This window comes from Notolepis coatsorum, assembly GCF_963971535.1.
Source record: "Notolepis coatsorum genome assembly, chromosome: 1".
Taxonomy (NCBI): domain Eukaryota; kingdom Metazoa; phylum Chordata; class Actinopteri; order Aulopiformes; family Paralepididae; genus Notolepis; species Notolepis coatsorum.
In genome coordinates this window covers 121,362,111-121,384,247 of record NC_140165.1, presented here as the reverse complement: position 1 = coordinate 121,384,247, position 22,137 = coordinate 121,362,111, and the positions used below count along the sequence as shown (strand labels likewise).

The 22,137-nt window shown below is 42.2% G+C and overlaps 1 protein-coding gene across 1 annotated transcript in view; it reads left to right on the top strand.

Moving 5' to 3' along the window:
- The window catches only part of LOC311248910 (metal cation symporter ZIP14-like), a gene marked incomplete at both ends in the record, with an annotated part of 131,872 nt that extends 110,029 nt beyond the window's left edge, over positions 1-21,843 (top strand). The window contains 6 exons of the mRNA XM_084338139.1: positions 3,538-3,670; positions 11,040-11,130; positions 13,736-13,872; positions 19,040-19,144; positions 20,633-20,710; positions 21,832-21,843. Coding sequence (XP_084194265.1) covers positions 3,538-3,670; positions 11,040-11,130; positions 13,736-13,872; positions 19,040-19,144; positions 20,633-20,710; positions 21,832-21,843 — 556 coding nt within the window. The remainder of the gene's footprint in view (positions 1-3,537; positions 3,671-11,039; positions 11,131-13,735; positions 13,873-19,039; positions 19,145-20,632; positions 20,711-21,831) is intronic.
- Between the last annotated feature and the right edge of the window lie 294 nt (positions 21,844-22,137).

Here is a 22,137-nt window from a genome sequence, read left to right as displayed (position 1 = left end):
TGAGAACTTTATTTAACAGATTGCAGAATGGGTACAATACAGTACGGCTCAATACATACAATTGTTAAGGGGATGCAGACCTGAGAAAGACGTTTGTCTTGTTTCCATCAGGGTCCCCCATTTTCAATTCATATAGACATTTATGACATACATAACATACATGACATTTATGGCATAGGGACATATAGGTATTTAGTACTGATACATTTGTGACATAGGCGGTATTCAAATATACAGTACTGTTACCCCTAGATCCTGACAGAGTATATACATATGATGGGGAGGGGACTGTACATTAGGAGGGGGTGGGTGGGTGGGAGGGGAATATACATACGGCGGGGAGGGAATATATACATGCGGTGGGGAGGAGACTGTCTATTAGGAGGTGGTGGGGGTTTTGGGCATTTACGGTGGCCAGTTTCGAATTGCAGCCTCCCGTAGGTGCTCTTTAAGGGCGGTTTTGAATGTGGGCAGGGATTCACATTCCTTTACAGCTTTGGGTAGGGCGTTTCACATTGTTGTGGCATAATTGCGAAACGTGTTTAGTCCCTTGTTTGAGCCGAATCTGGGTTTAACATGATTTGTTGAGCTTCCTCTGGTGAGCTACCTCACGTTAGACGATAACTAACTTCTAACGTGACTCCGTGGCACCAGTTCCATTAGTGAGGAGAGGGGGGGGGGTATATTGACGAGGCTTCACAACAGAGGTTCAAAGATAACTTCACTTGTATTGGCTATTTGTTCCTTTATATCGCTTTATCCATCAGGCTGACGCTGACTCCCGTTTCCAACTGTGGTGACGTCATCACCTACCTACGGCATCTCAGGAAGCTCAAACCTATTCTCTCTCTCCTCCCATCTCTCTCTCTCTCTCTCTCTCTCTCACACACATATATATTGTGTTTGAGGGAAAGAAACCTGTCCTGCTTGTAGTTTTTATTTTCACTTTGTGCCGCTTGATTTGATTGTATTTCATAAAGTGTGTTTCAGAGATGGAAGTAACTTTTTCCCCCCAGTTTTGCACAATAAATGTTCTTAATACTATGTTAAATATGTCCTAGTAATACAAGAGTACAACAATAGCTGCCATACCAGTGTTTTACCCCTTCAGAAGCATTTATATAGACATTTTAAGATGAATGAATATACCGTTATCGTCTATGCTTCAAATTATACCGTGATATAGATTTTAGACTATACCGTCCAGCCCTTCCACGTCACATCACATGCCCAGGCTTCACGCCACAGCCGGGCAGATTCACATAGACTGAGATGAACTTTATATCTCCCGGGCGACTGCGTTTCATGTACTTTTATTTGTATTCAAAACCATTTCATATGATCTAAACATAAACATGTTTTTTTTATAAACGTGTAAAGTTTGCATCAGAATGGCTTCTTCTTATTCTGCATGGTGTGCTCCCAGCATGCAACGCTGCCTCTGTGATGTTTACACGTTTATAAAAAATATATATATTTTTTTATTAACACAATCGCGTATCTCTGTCCGAAACTCTAGTGCAACTGAGTACCTTTGAAATAGCCTAGTCTGACGTTAAAGGGATATTTCACTTTATAACTTGTCAACATTTAGCCCCTTTTGTGACTGCGAGCGAGCCTGGGTCTCTACCGCAGTCACTCTCACCTAGACTGCGACCATTTTCAACTCAAGGTACCAAGCGTGATCACGGGGCTCGCGGTGGGTCAAAAATATATCATATATGAATTTCAAAGATACCCAGCGTACAATATGGGTTTAACACAGCTTTACAGTGGGGTCTGGAAGCTCGGAGTTGCTAATAAACAGTTTAAATCATTGTTACAAAACGAGTGGTACTTACAGAGCGAGCCGTCTATTTCCGCCATTGTTGTCACCGCGTATGCGCACCAGGCATTTGGCTGCCTGGTGCGCATGCGCAGTGACACCAATGGTGGAAATGCACGGCTCGCTCTGAGTACCACTCGTTTTGTAACAATGATTTAAACTGTTGTAAACGTATATGTATTCCTTCACACTCTTATATTATGCAACTCATATTCACTCCACAAACTGAAATATACATTGATACTCTCCTCTAAACTGTAACCCCCTCTCTATCACAGAATTTTTGGATGTTACCCGGGAGTGAATTGTTTCGTGCTTTAAACATGATTTGAGCAGTCTTAAATTCAGCCAGGTCCCTGAGTTTCATGGCATGTGATTTAAAAAAATAGTGTGTTTGTGTTCCAGATATCCTACGTTAAGTAGGATATAGCTTACTGGGGGGTCGGAAACTCAAGATTAGCCACTTGCAGACGGCAGGGAGAGGTGCGGGGTGTGACGTACTGTATATTTTTGTTGACTAAATATTTCAGTTGATATATTTTCTCATTTCAATGTCACAGTATGACATCGATCTCCAAAATAAGGGAAAAAAATACTTTTTTTGGGCCAGGGAGCCGCAGCTGATTGGCTAAAGAGCCGCATGCGGCTCCGGAGCCGCAGGTTGCCGACCCCTGGTCTAGGGAGTCCTGAAGTCTAACAGATGCTTCCTCCGTCACATAGGAGACAGCCAGCAACCTCTTTTCACCTGCTAGCGCGGACTCTCATTGGTGAAGTGTAACGCGTGGGAGGCTCACACTACCCTCAACATATCCCTTCTTTGCTGTGCAGGCGCCCTGACCGACCTGTAGGAGTCGCTGTTTACAACGACCAGAATACCACCCACCGACTTCCCTCCCGCTGACTCTGCCAATTGAGCCAGTATGACGGCCGGCCAAGCCGGAGGCAACGCTGACAGCCGGATTCAATACCGGTTTCTCTTGCGTTGGTGACGAGCACTTAGACCGCTGCGCCACCCAGCCTTTTAATTCAACTTTCTTTAATGAATAGCTCATCAGTTTTAATACTATAATATTAGTGTAGCCTAATCTTTATAATCTGCAACTGTGAAGAAAAACCCCATTGGTTTAAACAGAATGAATAGACAAAAAAAAAATTATGGGATATTTTTTTAATAAAAAATTCAAATGTTTATTTAGAAGAGTGCCAACGTAACGAACGAAGGTCCGAACGGTCAAACGTTTGGGCTCAGCCCTGGCTCGTATCCACATCGATTTCCAGAAATTGTAAAGCAATCTGAGCCAATCACGGACTGTGTTCTAACTGCTGTTTGTCCTGCCGTGCAATGCAGCCCCTGATTGGTCTGGGAAATACTCTGCTCTGGCATCACAGTAATGGTGTCTCCCAATTCCCAAAGCAACGAGCGGTAACGTTAAAGTTGGTCACTTTATTTCAAGGTGACATAATACTGTAATATCAACTATAAACAAAAAATCTAAACGCAACATTAAAAACAATTTCCTATAATGCACATGAATATTTTCATTAGGCTATATCACAAAAAAGGCCCATCACCTCTTCCTCATTACTGTGTAGTGAGGTTTTATGCTTTTTATGGAAATGTATTTATTTATTTATGCAGGATTTCACTGTCATAATTTTATTACTCTAGCCCCACAATTATTTAGTTTTGATTTGTGGTCCTGTCCATCCAGTGACGAAGTGGCCAACTCTCTGGTGACGGCCATCGAGTTGACCATGGCACGGCTGGATGATGTCTGGGACGGCATCGGCCTGAATGAAGAGGAGAGGCTGGAGAGGCTGCATGTCCTGCAGATCCACATTCAGGTGAGCAAGAACAAGAGGTGATGCCTTTTTAGTTATTTTCATTTGACAGGATATCTGCACAGCCAGATCTAGTTATTTCATTTGACAGGATATCTGCACAGCCAGATCTAGTTATTTTCATTTGACAGGATATCTGCACAGGCAGATCTAGTTATTTTCATTTGACAGGATATCTGCACAGGCAGATCTAGTTATTTTCATTTGACAGGATATCTGCACAGCCAGATCTAGTTCTTTTCATTTGACAGGATGCAAGTGTATCTAGTTCGCCTTGTGATAAGTTTCTACTGAACTACTACGGAAACTCAGTTGACCAAATTACGTCTTTTAACCTGTTCCACCCGTGGAATATTTTCGCCTAAAATATATACCTAGGTAAATGGAATATTGCTCCACTTCTACAAGGACCATTTGCATATTCTTGGTATCTAGGGACATCTATGGACCTCAGGGAATGTATTCAGTGTCAGAAATATTGTGTCTATTACTAGGCTTGCTTAAATTGTGATGAAACAAAGGAGAATATGAATTATGATTTTTCTTTGCATCTTTGACAGTGAATAACACCATGATGATAATGACCAAACTTAAAAAACTGCCACTGATCTCGTTCAGTACCCTCTTGAGATCATGTGTAAAAAAAAAATCTAAGGAAATTAATAAAGGGAAGATTATTAAACCGAAGGTTCTGTAGATGCAGTACTGAATTCTCCCATCCGGACTAATGCCATTTGAAATATTATTATAGAATATGATGCTTATAAATTACCTTATTATAGCCAATTCGCACATTTATATATACATATATTATCTTTCAAATGCCCGAGTTCAATTTCCTATCACCAGGCGTGCGTAAGAACGGATAATGATATCTACTGTAATTTACTGTATTTTTTTATTTTCACCACAGTGCAACCATTTTGAAACTAATTTCAGATCTAATTGTTGCTGAATGCTAACAATAGGGAGGAGAAACTAACTGCGTTTCAATATTTGTCAAACGTTACCTTTTGTGGCTTATCCCGAATAATAACAGTTATTGACATAATTCTTCAAACGCTGAACTTTGAACCCCCATAGAACTTGCCAGGAAGTGTATTTCGGAGAAGGTAAAACTATCTAATGGCACTTTTAACCTATTGCTAAACTAACGTATTGATGATAATATACATTCTACATGCTTTTATGACATGTTAGTGATGTTAATATTTGAAATACGTTTCTAAAATCATTTTTTTTGCAAAAAATATTGATCAGATGCCGTTTTGGGACCGGATCCGGTCCCATCGGGTGGAACAGGTTAACCTCCTAACTCTTTCTCTGCCACGCTGGGAACGGGATATGGCTGTGCTGCGACGCATTAAACCAATGGAGTCTGTCACCTTGTTTGCAGGGCTATAACTATATTCTATATTATAGCTATGGATGCAATACTATGGCCCATTTGACATCGAGTATCTATTGTTAAAGATGTGAAAAAGAAAAAAAAATTCCATCCATACATTCCCGTTTTATACCGTGGTCAATATAAGTATGGTTTTAGAGCGGTTTAGGGTCATTCCTGGGAGGCTAGTAATAGCCTGCAACGTATATTATACTTAATCCATTGGCATTTCGTCCCTATACACGCTACAATAAAAAATTCAAATGCATATGATCGGTATATAATGTTCTATCATGATGAATTGATTGTCAATAACGGCATTCGTTAGTACAACAACATACGCTGATCAGGGCGATGGCTTGAAAAGGCACAATCAAGCTGAAATTGATGTTAAATTGCTCTTACCTGTGGCCGGTGGGATTAAAAAAAAAAGATTCCAATTATTTGATTGCCATCTGGTAGATCGTATGTCCATTTGGCCCACGACATAACCCACCACAGCATAATGAATCGGGGGTCCCGAAAATTCAATGCGATCGGGTGAGGCCCTTGGTTCAGGTTACTAGAAAAGTCTGCCCGGAGGCATTTCATCGACGCACAGCCCCATATCCCATTGATTTGTTGTTTACAACAAGTCAAAAACACACTTGTGATCCTTTACAATTCTTAGTCTTACCCCGAAAATCCGATCGTTAGAAAAAGCCTTGTTTATGACCGGTACAGCAAGCCACTGCGATCGTTACAAAAACATGTTCCACGTTCGGTAAAATAGACATGGGGGGTTCTTACCTTAGCCAGAAGGTAATCCAAAAAGAATAATTCCAATGATCCCATCGGCGACCACGATTACAAGTTTATATGTAATTACACATTGTTTACTGGACACTAGGTTTTGAGGCGAGCGGATCTGCTTGCTTTGGGAGAGCTTCTCCCCACAGAGCCAGTCTCGATGCATTCAATGACAATAATGCTGCCTTCCTGCCTTCCTATCAGAGTTTCCTCCGGCTTGGGCCGGCCGTCATACTAACTCAATTGGCAGAGTTAGCGGGTGGAAGTCGATGGGTGGTAATCTGGACGTTGTGGACAGCGACTCCTACAGGTCGGTTGGGGGACGCCTGCACAGCAGAGACGGGAAATGGCGGGCGTAGTGTGAGCCTCTCGCACGTTATACCTCACCAATGAGAGTCCGCGCTGGCAGGTGAAAAGATGTATCGTGTATCGGAGGGGACACGTGATGCAAGGCTTCTATCCTCCCTAGGCCTAAAAGAAAAAATAGGTTGTTTCCGGTTGCCGACCAACCCTGCCGATTTGCGACCCAATTTATTTTATGAGTAAAAAAAAAAAAAAAAATCATAAAAATCTTAGTCAAACCTTTAGTATTATGGATATTAAACATGCTGGCAGAGTACATGCATCCATGTTGTTGTGAACATTTCAATTAAATAAAGAAATTCCCTATCCATAGTCGCCGTGGGAAAGAATAATTTTTTTTATAAATTCCCTACCTACCCATGGCCTTAACTGACAACCAACAGGAAACAAACAATATTTTCTTTCATGCCCTACAACCGGCCAGTGGGGGGCATATGCGAGCAATGTTCAAGACAGGGGAGGGGAGAATTGGCACAGTGAAATTGGGATGGGGGGGAAATAGAAAAAGAGGAGAAAAAGTGGATAAAAAAAGATGCCTTCATGGCATCCAAAGACAGAACCGTGGCCCGAGTTGCATTGCTCTTACTGTTGTCAATTACATGTAACAGTCTCCTTAGATTATCTGCGGCTAGTCGACCCTGAATAAATCCAGTCTGATTACAAATGGGAGGGGGGGGGGGGGACATACAATTTCTACCACATATCCTTCTCAGGTGGCAGAATGGATAAGACGGTGGTATTTAACATTTTAACACGTGGTCGGGTCACGTAGTGCTGGTGAGTGGAGGGTTCAAGGCTGTCTGAGAACGGGTGTGAAGTGCCTGCTAGTACCTAGTGACCACCGTTACACTGGCCCCCTGAAACCAGTGCCATCCAGCCATACCCACTACCGTGTTAAATACATGATGCTCTCTCCTCATGCTAAGGATCTGTTTACAAATTAATGAACTGAGTCAAGGACAGCCCTATTCACTATTGTATGACGTGTATAATATGTGTCACCTCACAGCGCTTTATGCCAGATCTCTACATTTTCATTTTTCAGATTATTCCAGATTGCTAAAGTACAGAATCTAAGCTTTCAAATGATGTGTCATATGTTGACATCTGAGAATGTTTTGAACACGATGTGCCCAATTATAACTTCTAAAACTGGCTGTGTTCTAGATTGCCTAAGAGGTGAAAAGGTGTCTCAAAGGAAGGCAACTTTTCACACTTCAGACAGTTTCAACTGGGCGTCAACAAACCCCCTCCAGCAACGCCCCTCACCTGAATAGCATTAACATAATTAAGTGCTGCCATGGCAGTTATCTCTCCTCAGGACCCGATCTTCATTCTCTTGTTTGTATTGAGCTATAGACATTATTAGCATAGTAGGTAGTAGTAGTAAGATGGATACTAGTAAAAGATGGTATGAAGGTTAGTAGTTTCAGATATTAATTGAAGTTAATTTGGCTCGTCTTCTGCCAGCTTGTACAGACAGGAGCTTAAGCACAAACCAAAGTGCTTTAATAAAATTAAATAGAATAGAATATTTCTAGAGTCTTTATTGTCATTATACAGACAGCGTTATATAGCTCAACAGTGCACAATTAATAAACAATAATTATTATTAGGAAGATACAATAAAATAGTCCATTTCTATGTACCCCCCCCCCCCCCCCCATGCTGCTTTGACACCAGAATTTCCCCAAGGGGATTAATAAAGGATCATCTTATCTTAGTAGGTAACATCACAATAAAAAATAAACAATTTTAGGAAGATAAAATAAAAGTCAATGTCTACAGTGTATGGATGCAGGGTCTGTGTGTGATCTCAGCACTTATCTGTATCTTTGTGTGTGTTGGGTCTTCTAACATCGTACAGTCTTGTTCTGAGGTGCTGTAGACGTTGGTCTTGAGGGTATCTAACATCGTACAGTCTTGTTCTGAGGTGCTGTAGACGTTGGTCGCGGGCATGTGATGTCTTTTCCCGCATCAGAACAGTATTGTCTTATCTCCTTAAAAAGATAATTCTGCCTGTCATTGTCAAGACCGGGTGGGGGAATCACTGGAAAATTGGAGATGGTCGGGTAGCGTTTTGGGTCTTTCAGCAGTTGAAACTCGAATGGTTCAGCATCATCACGGTGTAATTTCGCCGTCACCATGCCAGGTCTGCTGGCATCGAAGCTGTAATAGAATAAAGAACACATTTAAAATATTGTCTATTTCGTAAAGAAAACACTGGTCCCAGCCTCCAGGACACTGTGAGTCAAGCATCCATGTCAACACATTGATTACCAGAAACAAAATAAACCTTCTTCATCATAGCTAATAGGGCTAAGTAAATTAGCCTATTGCAATATTTGCAAACCAAAATTCTCTAAGATAAGAACAGAAAAAACAGGAGGAAAACATTTCCTCATTCGTTAAAAAAAAATAATAATAATAATACACTGAAGAAGGAACACCTGTTCCGAAACATGTCTGTATTCGGCTGCGAAAACCTGAGTGTGCTGGTCCGGCTTCCTGCTTTCTTCTACTTATTTTATTATGATAAAATATATATACAATATACAATAAAATATAGACAATTACCTGAAGTGCTGGTATTTCTTTATCTGTGGGAACCTTTTGAAGAAGCCACCCAAATGTGTCTGCCAGTCGTAGCTTCGGACAAACACTGTCCCATCTTCGCTTCCCACAAGTTGGGGGATATTGACTCCTTTCACCTGATTGATTGATTGAAAATGTTATTAACAGATTGCAGAATGGGTACAATACAATCATTCAGAAGTCTGTAATCTGTCTGTAATCAAGCAAAATAAGTGGTATCCCTTCCCCCTCTTTCTTCTTCTAATTATTATTAGGAAGATACAATAAAATAGTCCATTTCTATGGTCCATCTATCTGGACAGTATAGGGGACTAATAGAATAAACAATTTTAGGAAGATAAAATAAAAGTCAACTTGGCAGTGTAGTCTCTGTGGCCAGGATGTCTACCAGGCAAGACAATAGAATGGACCTCTGCATAATTGGTGAGAAAATCCACCACACGTTGACAGTCGTCTTTACAGAGAAACTTTTTGTGAGTTCTCGGTTGTTTTTTCCTATCACGTGGTGTCATTCCATTTGTCTTGTAGTGCTTGATAATAGCTTTGAGAAGTCCACAGCTTATCCTAAACAAAAAAAAATTTGAAATCATTATTATACACACATACACAGTCCCTGCTAGCTAGAGCCAATGATAATGTCTTCAATACAGTCACGTGCTTTGCACTATATAGAATATTATTGTATAGTACTGTAGTTCTCTATAGTTCTCAAAGAACACCTACGGGAGACTGCAATTCAAAACTGGCCCCTACAAATGTCAGTATTCCAATGTACAGCCCCACCCAACCCACCTACCCAACCTCCTCCAATGTACAGTTTCTATGTCAAATGTATGAGTATTCCAATGTACAGTGTCCCCCCCCTACCCAACCCCCCCCCCACCTCCAATGTACAGCCCCACCCCACCTACCCAACCTCCCCAATGCACATGTTTCTATGTCAAATGTATATTTTTTAGTATCACAAACAGTACTGTATTTGAAAATCTGGTATGTCATAAATGTATAGATGTAGCAGTACTGTCTATCTGTATGTCATGTGTGTCATATGATGAATTGAAAATGGGGGACCCTGATGGAAACAAGACGAAAGTCTTTCTCAGGTCTGCATCCTCTTAACAATTGTATGTATTGAGCTGTACTGTACTGTACCCATTCTGCAATCTGTTAATAAACTTAATCAATCAAGGGTCTGCTATGACATCACTACTATGACAACACAATTCAGAATGTTCCAGAATGTATACTAGCCTGTACTAACCGGTCATAGTTACACATGCACACAGAATAATAATGGCACACTTACCCATGGAGAAAGCAGAATGTTGCCCGGCAGACCACGACGTTATGGAATCTGTACACTGTCCGTGAAGCTTTGCGAATGGTGTTTACTCTCTTCGTGCTCTGTGTGACTTCAGAATCATTGATGCCTGTTTGTATAGCCGAGAGCAGACACATGTCCCTCTGCGACATGTCTCATCGTTAATTCCGTTGAATAGCCCGGTGTGACGGTCCCGCTGTGAATAGAATCATCCTCTAAATCTGATTGATCCGCGCGCTCATCTTCCTCTTCAAAATCATCAGCGCGCTGCGGTATCGGATCGATATCAGGCACTACTTCGTTTTCCGAATCTTCTTCTTCATCTGAAGAGTCCGGTTTGGGCGGTGGTTCGGGGACACCTGGGTGAAAATAGTCCGTTAAGTACCCACTCATTAAATGCGATCCATCGATGGCTCTCCCCGCAGCAGATATCTTGTTGAGTTCAGCAGCGATCGTCTTCGCATCCATCTCTCAATCTCAACGCAAGACACATTAAAAGTGTCACCAGATGCCAACAGGTGTATGTATAGGTATTGTGGGGGCGTTGCGCTCCGGGCTGGCTACCCCCCCAAGGTTTAGATTCGATTCAAATGCAAATTGTTATTACGCCTCCCGTTCCACTGAAATCATGTCGTGAACAGCCTACTTTTAAACAAAGGTTGTTACTATTTTTAAATATTCTAACTGTTCGTTTTTATAGTATATATGTGCTTATACATTCAATTTATAATAATATATAAAAAATAAAAAAGACACAAAAAAAAAAAAAAAAAAAAAACGTTTTCACGTGTAGACGAAAAAGGGGCGGGCCGAGTTGTGGTCGCAAGCGCTGCCAAGTGACACATATATGATCAATATGGATCTATTCCCCACCCATGATCTTTCCCTCGATGCCTTTATCTCCTCATGCTGTCCAGGCCCCGTTGGTTGCCATGGTGGAACAAGAGGAGGCCAGGAGGGTGCAGGATCATGACCCTCTGTCTGGAGATGGAGATGGAGCCAGACACGGTCAGTCAAAGGAAAATGCTCACACTGTCATGGCAGCACGGGTGGGAAGTACAGGGTAGAGGTACAGAACAAGATGCATTTTGAATAAATAAATAAACGATACAAAAAGATACAGGTGAGGGTCTGGTCAGTGGTCAGTCAGACAGGTGAGATATACACTATATCCCTGCAGGGTTCAGGCAGAACTGAAACTAAATATTAATTGGAAAAAGTTAGAAAAGCTCAACTGTTGTGCTACAAATCAGAATTCCTTCACCAAACAAAACTAAACTGATCTAAACCAGTGTTTCTAAACTGTTGGGTCGCGACCCAAAAGTGGGTCGCGGATGTGTGTTTAAAGATTTTTTTCCCCCACTACCTATCTTTGTGAAAGTGGCTTCTCAGCTCTGGTCCAGCTGAAGACGAAGCAGAGGAACAGATTGGACATTGAGCATGACCTCAGAGTTGCTTTGTCTACCATCACCCCAGACTTTGAGACTCTTGTCAGGAGCAAACAACATCCCCAGTTATCCCATTAGTTCCCTGGGATGTTAAGCTAAGAAGTCTGCTAAGAAGCATAATTATTTTATTTCATTGGGTTTTTAGCCCTAGTTGCACTTTTGTTGCAACCCCAGTTATCCCATTAGTTCCCCCAAACTTAGGTCTGTTATGTTAAAGGAAAACTCCAACATTTTGGGAAATTAGCTTATTTAACATCTTCCCTGGAGTTAGACAAGATACATACCTTTTTTGTCTCTCTGCATGCATTAGGCTTAGGGAACGCCTGCACCGTTATTGTAGCTTAGCTTCATCACTGGAAGTGGGTCAGACCTTTACCCTGAATTCTATCGTCACGAAATGCACTCCAAATACAACTCTAAACGTTCCTGTAAACATGTTGTGACCTGTGTATTTACCACATGGAGAAATAAAAAATAATTGAATTCGACATTTACGTTTTCTAAGCAAATATACTCTGAACTATTTTTTGCCGAACCACTCCTCTCTGGGCTCAGTGATTTCACGTCACCAGTGCTACTTTCTAACGTGAGGCCAGTGTTTGTTTACATTTACCGATTGAAGTTTATGGATACCATGACTGTGGTAAGTTTTCATTTATGTTTTTAGATGGAAGGCTGTATTCCATCTGTCTAACGTTAGCGAATATTGTGAGATTGATGAATAGGACAGTCGCAACTAGGGATGCCCCGATCGATCGGCCCCCGATCGTTATCGGCCGATAATCAGTATAAATATGCGATCGGGGAATTCCGATAATTAGTCATATTCGCCGATCGCGGAAACTGATCAAGTGGATATCTCACTCGCTTGTCTCAGACGCACAGGACCTGCAAACTGCTCCTCCTCCCTAGCCCCGCCCGTACCCGTGTAGAGTTTGTAAACACGGAGGCGGACCTCCTCTGCTGAGTCTAGATGGTGCATTCGACCTGAGCTAACGTTAGCTACCTAGCTATCGTTACTGTTTAAACAAAATTACCCAGTCAACTATTCACTTTTAGTAGGCATTGTCTAACGGTATTTAGCCGGCTAGCTACTGATAGCTCCGGATATCAACAAATGCCCCAGGAAGTCCAGTAGCCCATGTTGATATCTCCGTTAGCTTGCGTTAGCTGACGTTAGTTCACGGTTCAAAACGAAATGTCCGATTGAACTAAATAGTTGTCTTAACGTCATCTAGCCGGCTAGCAGTAGCTACAGATAGCTCCTGATATCAATGTCTTATAACATTGATTGAATGCGTATTCGAGCTGAGGGCTTGCTGAATGTGAAATGACCAAAGCATAACGTTACCAATAGGGTCCCGCTGCAGCGCCGGAGAATCCTTTTTGGAGCTAGGGCTACTAGAGTACACGCACACAGACAGTGGAGCTGTTTGCAGATAGCGAGCATTTTGACTTGTTGCGTGGTGGCGATGTCTCGCAGATAATACAACTACAAGTCTAATTATATAATATATTTTATAAAAAAAAAAAAAAAAAAACTTTTTATATAAAATAATTTTTAATTTCTTTTTAATCAAAAACGATCGGTATCGGCCGATATGGCTCACGACGATCGGTAATCGGTATCGGTGGCAAAAAACGTGATCGGGGCATCCCTAGTCGCAACGTTGCTGGACTATCGACCTAGTTAGCCCCTTCATGACTGCGATGCACGGCTACAGGGTTTGGGCGAGTGAATCCACACTTGTGGTATTATTATAACTCATTTATTGTGTTAACGCTAGCCCCTTAAAACTTTCAGTCAGTCATGGTATCCATAAACTTTAATTGGTTCGGATCCTTTGAATTAAATGAAAATGTAAACAAACACTGGCGGGAACAAGAACGGGAGAAGATATGGGGGGAGGACATGCGGCAAATCCGACCTGGATACGAACCCGGGTCGACCGCGTAGGTCTGCAGCGCAGTAACGTTGTGCGCCACTCGGGCGCCCTGTATTGATCTATTTATGACGTGAAATAAATCTCGTACCGGATTAAGGGGTTAACTGCCACCAATGAAATATTGATATCTTTTTGTAAACTATTTATTGGATTCAGTCGATTTAATGGTGAAATCACTAAAATGCTCACTTCTTAACCCCCTGTCTTTCCTTTCCACAGCCAGCTTCACTGAGGAGCTGCTGGTGCTCCATGAGGCTGAACTGCTGCGGGTCCAGACCTTTTATCACGAAGCCAGACCCATACTGGACACTCTGCAGCGCTGGGAGAAGAACTTCGCTCTCTCTAAGGACTTTGAGGTAACTGATCAGGCCTCTTTGGAGGGGGTTTATAAGGCCTTGGTTACACTAAAGGAAAACAACAACGTTGTATTTTTGAATTCTTTCGTTTGCATGTCCCAAGTTAAAAGGCAACACCGTTTTAGCTGGCATTTTCGTTTTCCTAGCGGCAACGCTCAAAGGGGTTTTTCGTTGGTCCCTTGGAACGGTGGCATGTAAACAAAGCGGCTCGGATACGGAGCCGTTCACGCCCAACACCCATGCGCACTAGACACCGACGTCCGCGTGCCCTTGATATGACGGATGATGATGATATCACAGAACGCTGCTAGAACAAGACTCAAATATTATTGCTCAAGATGCAATATGGGGAAAAAAGGCACGGCTTATAGTCCGAAAATTACGGTAATTAATGGGAAACACTGATAGACCGATAGACCTGTAGCTATCACCCCAACGACACGGACACAGGTCGGTTCTTTACAAACGGGCGTTTATTATCTTGGATTCATTGCGTCAGTGTCACAGAAAAGAGACGGGGCTTTCTTTGCCAACTCGTGGGACAAAGCCAGCCGGGGAGAAAAAGAGAGGCTCCTGGCATATCATCCCTATTTTGGCTAAAGTGCTTAGACTGACAGTTTTGAGCCTCTGGATGCAGAGCATGGTCCCACCGATGTGATGAATGCACTGCCACACCGCGTTCGAGGATATCTCGCGGCATTCTCCCTCTCCTTGCCAGCCCTCTTCCCTGATAGTTCTCTAATGTGACTCGACACCTGAGGAGATTGATGGCGATCATTACGCTGCTCTGAAAGAGCGACGTCACTTCCCAGCGTGAGCCGGGCTGCCTCTGCAAATTCAGCGACTGCGGCGCCGTGTTAGGGTTAGCCATGCCATAATTCTCTGCTGTGCTCGGGCACACAGCCGGGTTAGGGTTAGCCATGCCATAATTATCTGCTGTGCTCGGGCACACGCACACGTGCTCTCTCTCTGTCTGGCTTGTGACAAATACCTCCCGTGCATACAGGAGACAAACGACGTCTAACCTGACTGCCATAACGCAACGTTCAGAAAAGTGAAACGTTGTTGTTTTCCTTTAATGTAACCGCAGCCTAAAACTCACGTTTCAATCAAACCACCACTGTGGTTATGGACTCTGAATTTCAAATCAAGAAATAATCAAGGTTTTTAACTCTTTGAAGTGCTCTGACATAAGTAGTGGGGTTTTCCCACCAGCTTGAGCCTGGGAACCATGCATTGAAACCCCTCTTTTCTTTCCCACCACTCCTGTCTTTTCTGTTTATTTCCTGTGTAGAAGAGGGCCAACGACCCCAGACACTACTCCAACCGCGGGGGCACTCTTCTCAAGGAAACCAAGGAGAGAGAGCGAAGGTTAAGAAGATTCTCCCAACGGTGAGACAAGCACCCTAACCACCACTTTGTCCACAGCTGGTCTGCTCTTTTTCTTTTCTTTCCAATCTGGTCTATTAACTTCTGCTTCCCTTTATTGTGATGTAATTTTATTTTCCATCTTATGGTCTTTATCAATCTCCTTGGGGAAATGGATAAGTGATGTGTGTATAATAACACTTTATTTGTATAGCACCTTTCATACAATAATTGCAGTGCTTCACAGCAGCAAAAAAGACGGCACAAAATGAGTACATAAAGTGCAGACATAATAATACATCTATTTTATATAGCTCAAAGACTCTTTACATGGGTAGAATAAACAAAACTGGCAAAACTAAAACGGAACAAAAATAATACATGACGAGATAAAATAAAATCGACAAAACGAAGGTCAAAAGCAAGATTGAAAAGGTGGGTTTTGAGGGCTGATTTAAAAGATGTCGGGGTGTTTGCATCACGGATATGGCTGGGGAGGGCATTCCAGAGGGAGGGGGCAGCAGCAGCAAAGGCCCTGTGGCCCCAGGTCCGGAGCCTGGTCGTGTCAGGAGGTTGGCATCAGCAGACCTAAGGCGACGGGTGGGCGTGTGACGGTGGAGGAGGTCGGACAGGTAGGGAGGGGCAAAGTTGTTGAGGGCTTTAAATGTGATGAGAACGAAGTATTTTAAATTGTATCCTGTAGGGCTGACCTTCGAATTTATATCTTTTTGGAATTCGAAGCTTCGGGCCAAGATTCGATTTTAATTCAAAGCTTCGAGATAAAAAAAAAAATTTAAATGTATTATGTTGTGGGACTTGTACAGCACTTTGTCAGTGCTGTAAAGTTTAAATCTTAGACAAACAAAACACTTTGCTTTCATGAAATATTGTAAGCCGTCAGAGGCTTTATAAAAGCAGCACAATGAACACAAATCTGTCGGTGCCGAGTCCGACCTCATCTTAAATAACAAACAGCATTGCTTGTTGTAGTTAACAAAGAGGCAGAGTTGATTTTGCAAAAAAAAGAAAAATCATATTTATATTTTTATAATCATATTTTCATATTCGAATCCCATGCCCATCGAATGAAGCTTCGAAGTATTTAACACAGCCCTAGTATCCTGTATTTGATCGGAAGCCAGTGGACGACAGGGGTGATGTGATCAGAGCGACGGGTGGAGGTGAGCATGCGGGCAGCAGAGTTTTGGACATATTGGAGTTTATTGAGGATAGTGTTTGGTGAGCCGTAGAGGATGCTGTTACAGTAATCCAGTCTTGATTAAATGAATGCATGAACCAGTGTTTCAGCAGCGGAGAGTGATGGGGAGGGGCGGAGACGAGCAATGTTCCGGAGGTGGTAAAAAGCCGTTTTTGTTATGTGGTTCACATGGGGGGAGGAAAGAGAGGGTGGAGTCCAGGATGATGCCAAGGTTACGGATGTGAGTGGAGGGGGTGACAATGGAACCATCAATATTTAGGGAGAAATCCTGGGTGTGGCTGGTGAGGGAGTTTGGACTGATAATGATGATTTCTGTATTATTGCAGTTTAGTTTGAGTTATTGATAAGTGCCCAAGCTAGGTCTTAGGTCAGATCGATAACTTCATAACTCATTGGTCTGCTCATCTTGACATCAAACGGCGTCCTGCGAAGTGGTTGACATGCAGAACCAAATGAGTCTACAAAATGTTGTTGTTACTCACTGACCGACAAGAGATAGCGAATGCACCGTTCCGACCCCACCCAGTCATCGACCTTAGGTCGAGTGATTGGGGTTGCGGAATCTTTTATTTTATTTGCACTGGGAAGGACTCTTTATTCAGATGAGGTCTATTTCCCTTATCCGTTACACGTATTATCACTGTATGGCTTTACTTGATAATCCCATTATACAGAACCCACTTCTACAGTTTTACATCATAAATCATGAACATCACTAAGCAATGGGTAAAGTTACAATGCAAAAACATTTCGATGCTTACCCGTCCGTCTTTCAGTTAGAAGAATGGATGCAAAAAGGTGTATTATAAAAAACTTATTTAGAAAAAGCAAGTTACAGAAGAGACTTCATTGGAAATGTCCAACTCAGTTAAAAGAAGTATAAAACAAAAACATCTCATCTGACACGGCTTGTGCCTGGTGTCTGCAAGCAAGTCTTCAAAATCTCAAATCTGGCTCCTCGAAGGAGGAACAGTCATTTTTATATTGATCCTGCATCATATTTCTATTGGTCTAAAAACAGTGATGTCATTTCACTAGCCAACCAACGTACAATACGTAGTATATATTTATCCAATCGTTTTACTTTACGTGCACAGTAAGTGTCCCTCCCTTTTCTTTTACTTGCGTTACCTTCAGTTACATAGTTTTTTCAAGTATGAGAAAGTCCCTCCACTTTTCATCTTATTCAGAACTTACAAAGGGTTAACCTGTTAACCATGCGTCTGCCGGCCGGAGAGCTCAGGGAAGAGGCCCTGCCTGGCAAGGTCACATTCTTATGGTTAACTCCCTACTGCAGGCTTGCTCTTACAGACACCTCTATGCAGACCAGGCAATTCATTCTTAAGCAGAAGAGGTTAGATTCACACAATCACTGTCTTCCAACCAGATTTTAGTTTTAAAGTGTATAAAGAATATACAGGTCATATACATAGCTCCAATCATATATAATAAACATAAGAATATTATACAAAGTGTCACTCGTTTACACATAACGTGTTTCCTTTCTGACGGGGCATTACCAGCCAGAATACATATCACATCTAGACACCTATAGTAACATATGCCTAGATGATAGCAAATATATACAATAAACCTATTGTATTGATTCCATTGACTCCACTCTCCAAGATCACGCAAGATATTGTAGTGTACACAAGTTACGGTTCCAGAGTCCACAGTTCTCACAGTTTTTTTTCACAAGTGGGAGGAAGAATCTACAGACATTCCTCATAATCATATATAAGAACAGGATGTCATACTAACCAGTGTCACTGTGACACTTTACACCTCCTCTGTCATCCTGGTCGGTCATTTTCCATTGTCTTAATAGCGTCTGTACTGGGGGACGAGATGGCGATTGCGGGGTCACATGGCCGTGACTCTCCAGTTATTTATTTTGCATCCATGTTTTTTATATCTGAGGCAGGTGGTGAGGGTGGAAAGAGTGGCTGGAGTGATAGTCTTGGTGGAGAGGTAGAGCCGAGTGTCGGCTTCATAACAATGGAAGCGGAGGCCATGTTGGCGGAGAATCAGACGGTCGGAGGGGAAGGTTGGGTTTGTTTTTGGGGGGCCGGTAAATGACTGCAGTGACGAGGTGTTTGGGCCCAGACAGTTTAAAAGCAAGGTGTTCAAATGAGGAGGCGGCCGGAATGGTAATATTGCTTGTGCCAGTGCTTCTTTTGTGGAATATGGCTTCCACCTCCACGCCTGTGGCCATCTTGTTTATAGTTTGATTCTATGGCAGTTTTAAAATGGACAACAATAAAAAGAGTAGAATAGACGATAATAAAAAAGAGTAAACTAGTTCAGTGCAATAAATATATAGATATGTGCCTGGGTAAATGTTGTGCTTTCTATGGCAGAGATCTAAGTTTTGTGTTTAATGTTGCCATGTAGTTGGGTAATGCAATGGAATGAACAATTGCCAGAATACAAGGATGGTTGAGTCGCATCATTTTCGAGAACGCAAAACGATATACGTTGACGCTCTTTCTGATTTGATAAAGGAAAATACTACAGCAAATGTATTTATTTAAGTAAAATTAAAAACATATAAAATGTGTAACCTTCTGTCATCAGCTGCAGGAGGAGCTTCAGTTGGCGTCAGAGCTCCAGGTGAGGGGTGAGGAGGTCATGGCCTACATCGGCAGACAGAGGGAGAGGGAGAAGGAGGAGAGGGAGAAGGTGAGGAGAGTCTGTCCGTCCTCTGCGCCGTCTCGAACCGACATGGGTTCACGAGATGTATAATATATATATATAAGATGCAACAATTAGAATCTCTATTACAGGGAGAACGTATAAAAGGAATCTGTCCTCTACATTTAACACATCCTATCTCTTTTAAAAGCAGTGGGCTAGCCACAGTGTGGCGCCCAGGGACCAACTCCCTATGCCAGTGCATAGGTCTGACTATGGCGAGAGGCTTTGGGCCCTACTCTGTAATAAAACTGATCTACAGAGGGCTCCTGTCCAACAGAGAGAAAATATATACAATGGAAATAGAATGTAGATAAGAAAATAGTCCTGTAAAAGAAAAGAAGGGAAAGTACTTTTTAGTTTGAAAGAAGTTTTGTTTTCTGGTTTTGCACATCACTCAATGTGGATCAGATAATCTTCTGCAACATGTGATTGACTGTTTTCATTTGTATACCGCCACCTAGAGGCTCTTGATTTATCCTGTAAAGAGGTTACAGAACCCTATCACTCTTTTCACTAAATGGCAATAATGCAGAAAATTCAGGGCTAAATCCACAAAGAATGGATTGCACGGAGCAAGTTGCACCCTTACTTAAAATTCATTATGAATTGAAAATGGGGGACCCTGATGTAAACAAGACGAAAGTCTCATCTGTTACCCTTAACGATTGTGTGTATTGAGCCGTACTGTATTGTACCCATTCTGCAACCTGTTAATAAAATTTTCATTCAATCACCGTGCAGATTGATTGATTGAATGAACATTTTATTAACAAATTGCAGAATGGGTACAGTACAATGCATTTCTCTACACTGAGCTGAAATTAAACTATTGCACATAAATTAGGTAAATAAATATTTACAACACATAAATTAACTTATTTACAATTATACATACAGTAGTGACAACACACATATGAACTATTTACAATACAGGGAGGCACATACAACACTCGTAACTATTTACAACCAGCGTCGGAGCGAGCACGCTCAAGTTCTGACCGGTCTGAGGGCTCAGAGTGCAGACTGGACACTCTGACCGGTCTGAGGGCTCAGAGTGCAGACTGGACACTCTGACCGGTCTGAGGGCTCAGAGTGCAGACTGGACACTCTGACCAAAGAGTCAGTTTATCAGAGCGGAGCAGATTTTCAGAGTGAATTTATTAACCTGTTAAGCTGCAGGGTCCCCTTATAAGTCAGTTTTAAAGTCGTAGTGAAGATTGATTTATATGAAAACCAATTTATGTATAATTTAGCTAGCTCGCTAACGTTACTGTGATTAAAGCAAGCTTTAAAAAAAAAAAAATCTGGGGGGGGCGGGGGGCATACATTACATACATTTTTCTTTAATATGTATATATCGTGGATGACTGTATAGTAAAAGTCCATACCCTTGCATGGATCTTTGATGGTAGACCTTCATATTGGGTATACCTCCGAGCCCTAATTCAACGTGTGTCTTTGTGACTCCTGCAGACTGCCAAGAAAGGGGAGGCCACTGGAGTGAGAGCCCATGGGGGTGTGTGCGGACACACGTCTGCCAAGACCAGAAAGGTACACTTGTCCTTTCCGTGTTCATGTGTACTGTGTTGCTACTGTCGGATTTGGCCAGTTGTTGTAAGAATCCCTGCTCAAGAGCAGATGGAAAACAGGTTAGGCTATAGTAGTATATAGACATGGATACAGTAGGGCTGGCTTAGGGTTATTAACAAGAGCAGCTAGAAAACAGGTTAGGCTATAGTAGTATATAGACATGGCTACAGTAGGGCTGGCTTAGGGTTATTAACAAGAGCAGCTAGAAAACAGGTTAGGCTATAGTAGTATATAGACATGGATACAGTAGGGCTGGCTTAGGGTTATTAACGAGAGCAGCTAGAAAACAGGTTAGGCTATAGTAGTATATAGACATGATACAGTAGGGCTGGCTTAGGGTTATTAACGAGAGCAGCTAGAAAACAGGTTAGGCTATAGTAGTATATAGACATGGATACAGTAGGGCTGGCTTAGGGTTATTAACGAGAGCAGCTAGAAAACAGGTTAGGCTATGTAAGGGATAATGTATAGCTACGAGGTCATTGTCGCAAAATAATTGACTGACACAGAGTTTAAAATACCGAGGCGCCGCGCCGAGGTGTTTTAAACGTAGTGAAGGTCAATTATTTTGCGACAATGACCGAGTAGGCTATACATTATCCCGCTTATTACATGGCTAACTTACTAACAATATACCTAATTCATTTGACAAATCGCAGTTCTGTGGCTCTGTCAGCCCAAATAAAGTGATTATTATTATCGCGGGCAGCCTCTGTGTTCTGGCTCCGCTGTGTTCTCGCTCCGCCCCCTGTCATCGCCGGCACGGCAGTGTCTAATTGCACTGAAACAGTGTCAGTGGGCTTGATTGCGAACAGCTACGCTCTGCGGTCATTATTGAAAAATCTGCTGTCATTATTGAAAAATAATGACCGCAGTCGGGGGGCTATTGACCATCACAAGCAAGCATTTCGGCGAATGTGAAAACGCCATGTAGTATATAGACATGGCTACAGTAGGGCTGGCTTAGGGTTATTAACGAGAGCAGCTAGAAAACATGTTAGGCTATAGTAGTATATAGACATGGAGGAGTCTTTAACAGTGTCTCACCTCTCCTCTGACTGGCTCTTTCTCTCTGTGTCCAGACGGCCCCATGAGGCCCCCTCTACAGACTACACCGACTTCACTGTAAGTACTTTATGTTATACTGTATATAGATAGCCTGGGTATCGGGCAGCATCCGCTATTGTAAGATGTAAATTGGTGAACCGTTTCTGTAGTGGGAAGAACAATTCCTTTAACAGATTTGATTATTTCGGACTGTCCGACAGTAGAATCAATTTGTTCGATTAGCCATTTAAACAGTAATTTCCTGGTCCAGTAGCGAATGGAGTGAAGGGACTCAATGAAGTGCTCGTCCTCAATTTTGAAATTAGAGTGAGTGTGTACAG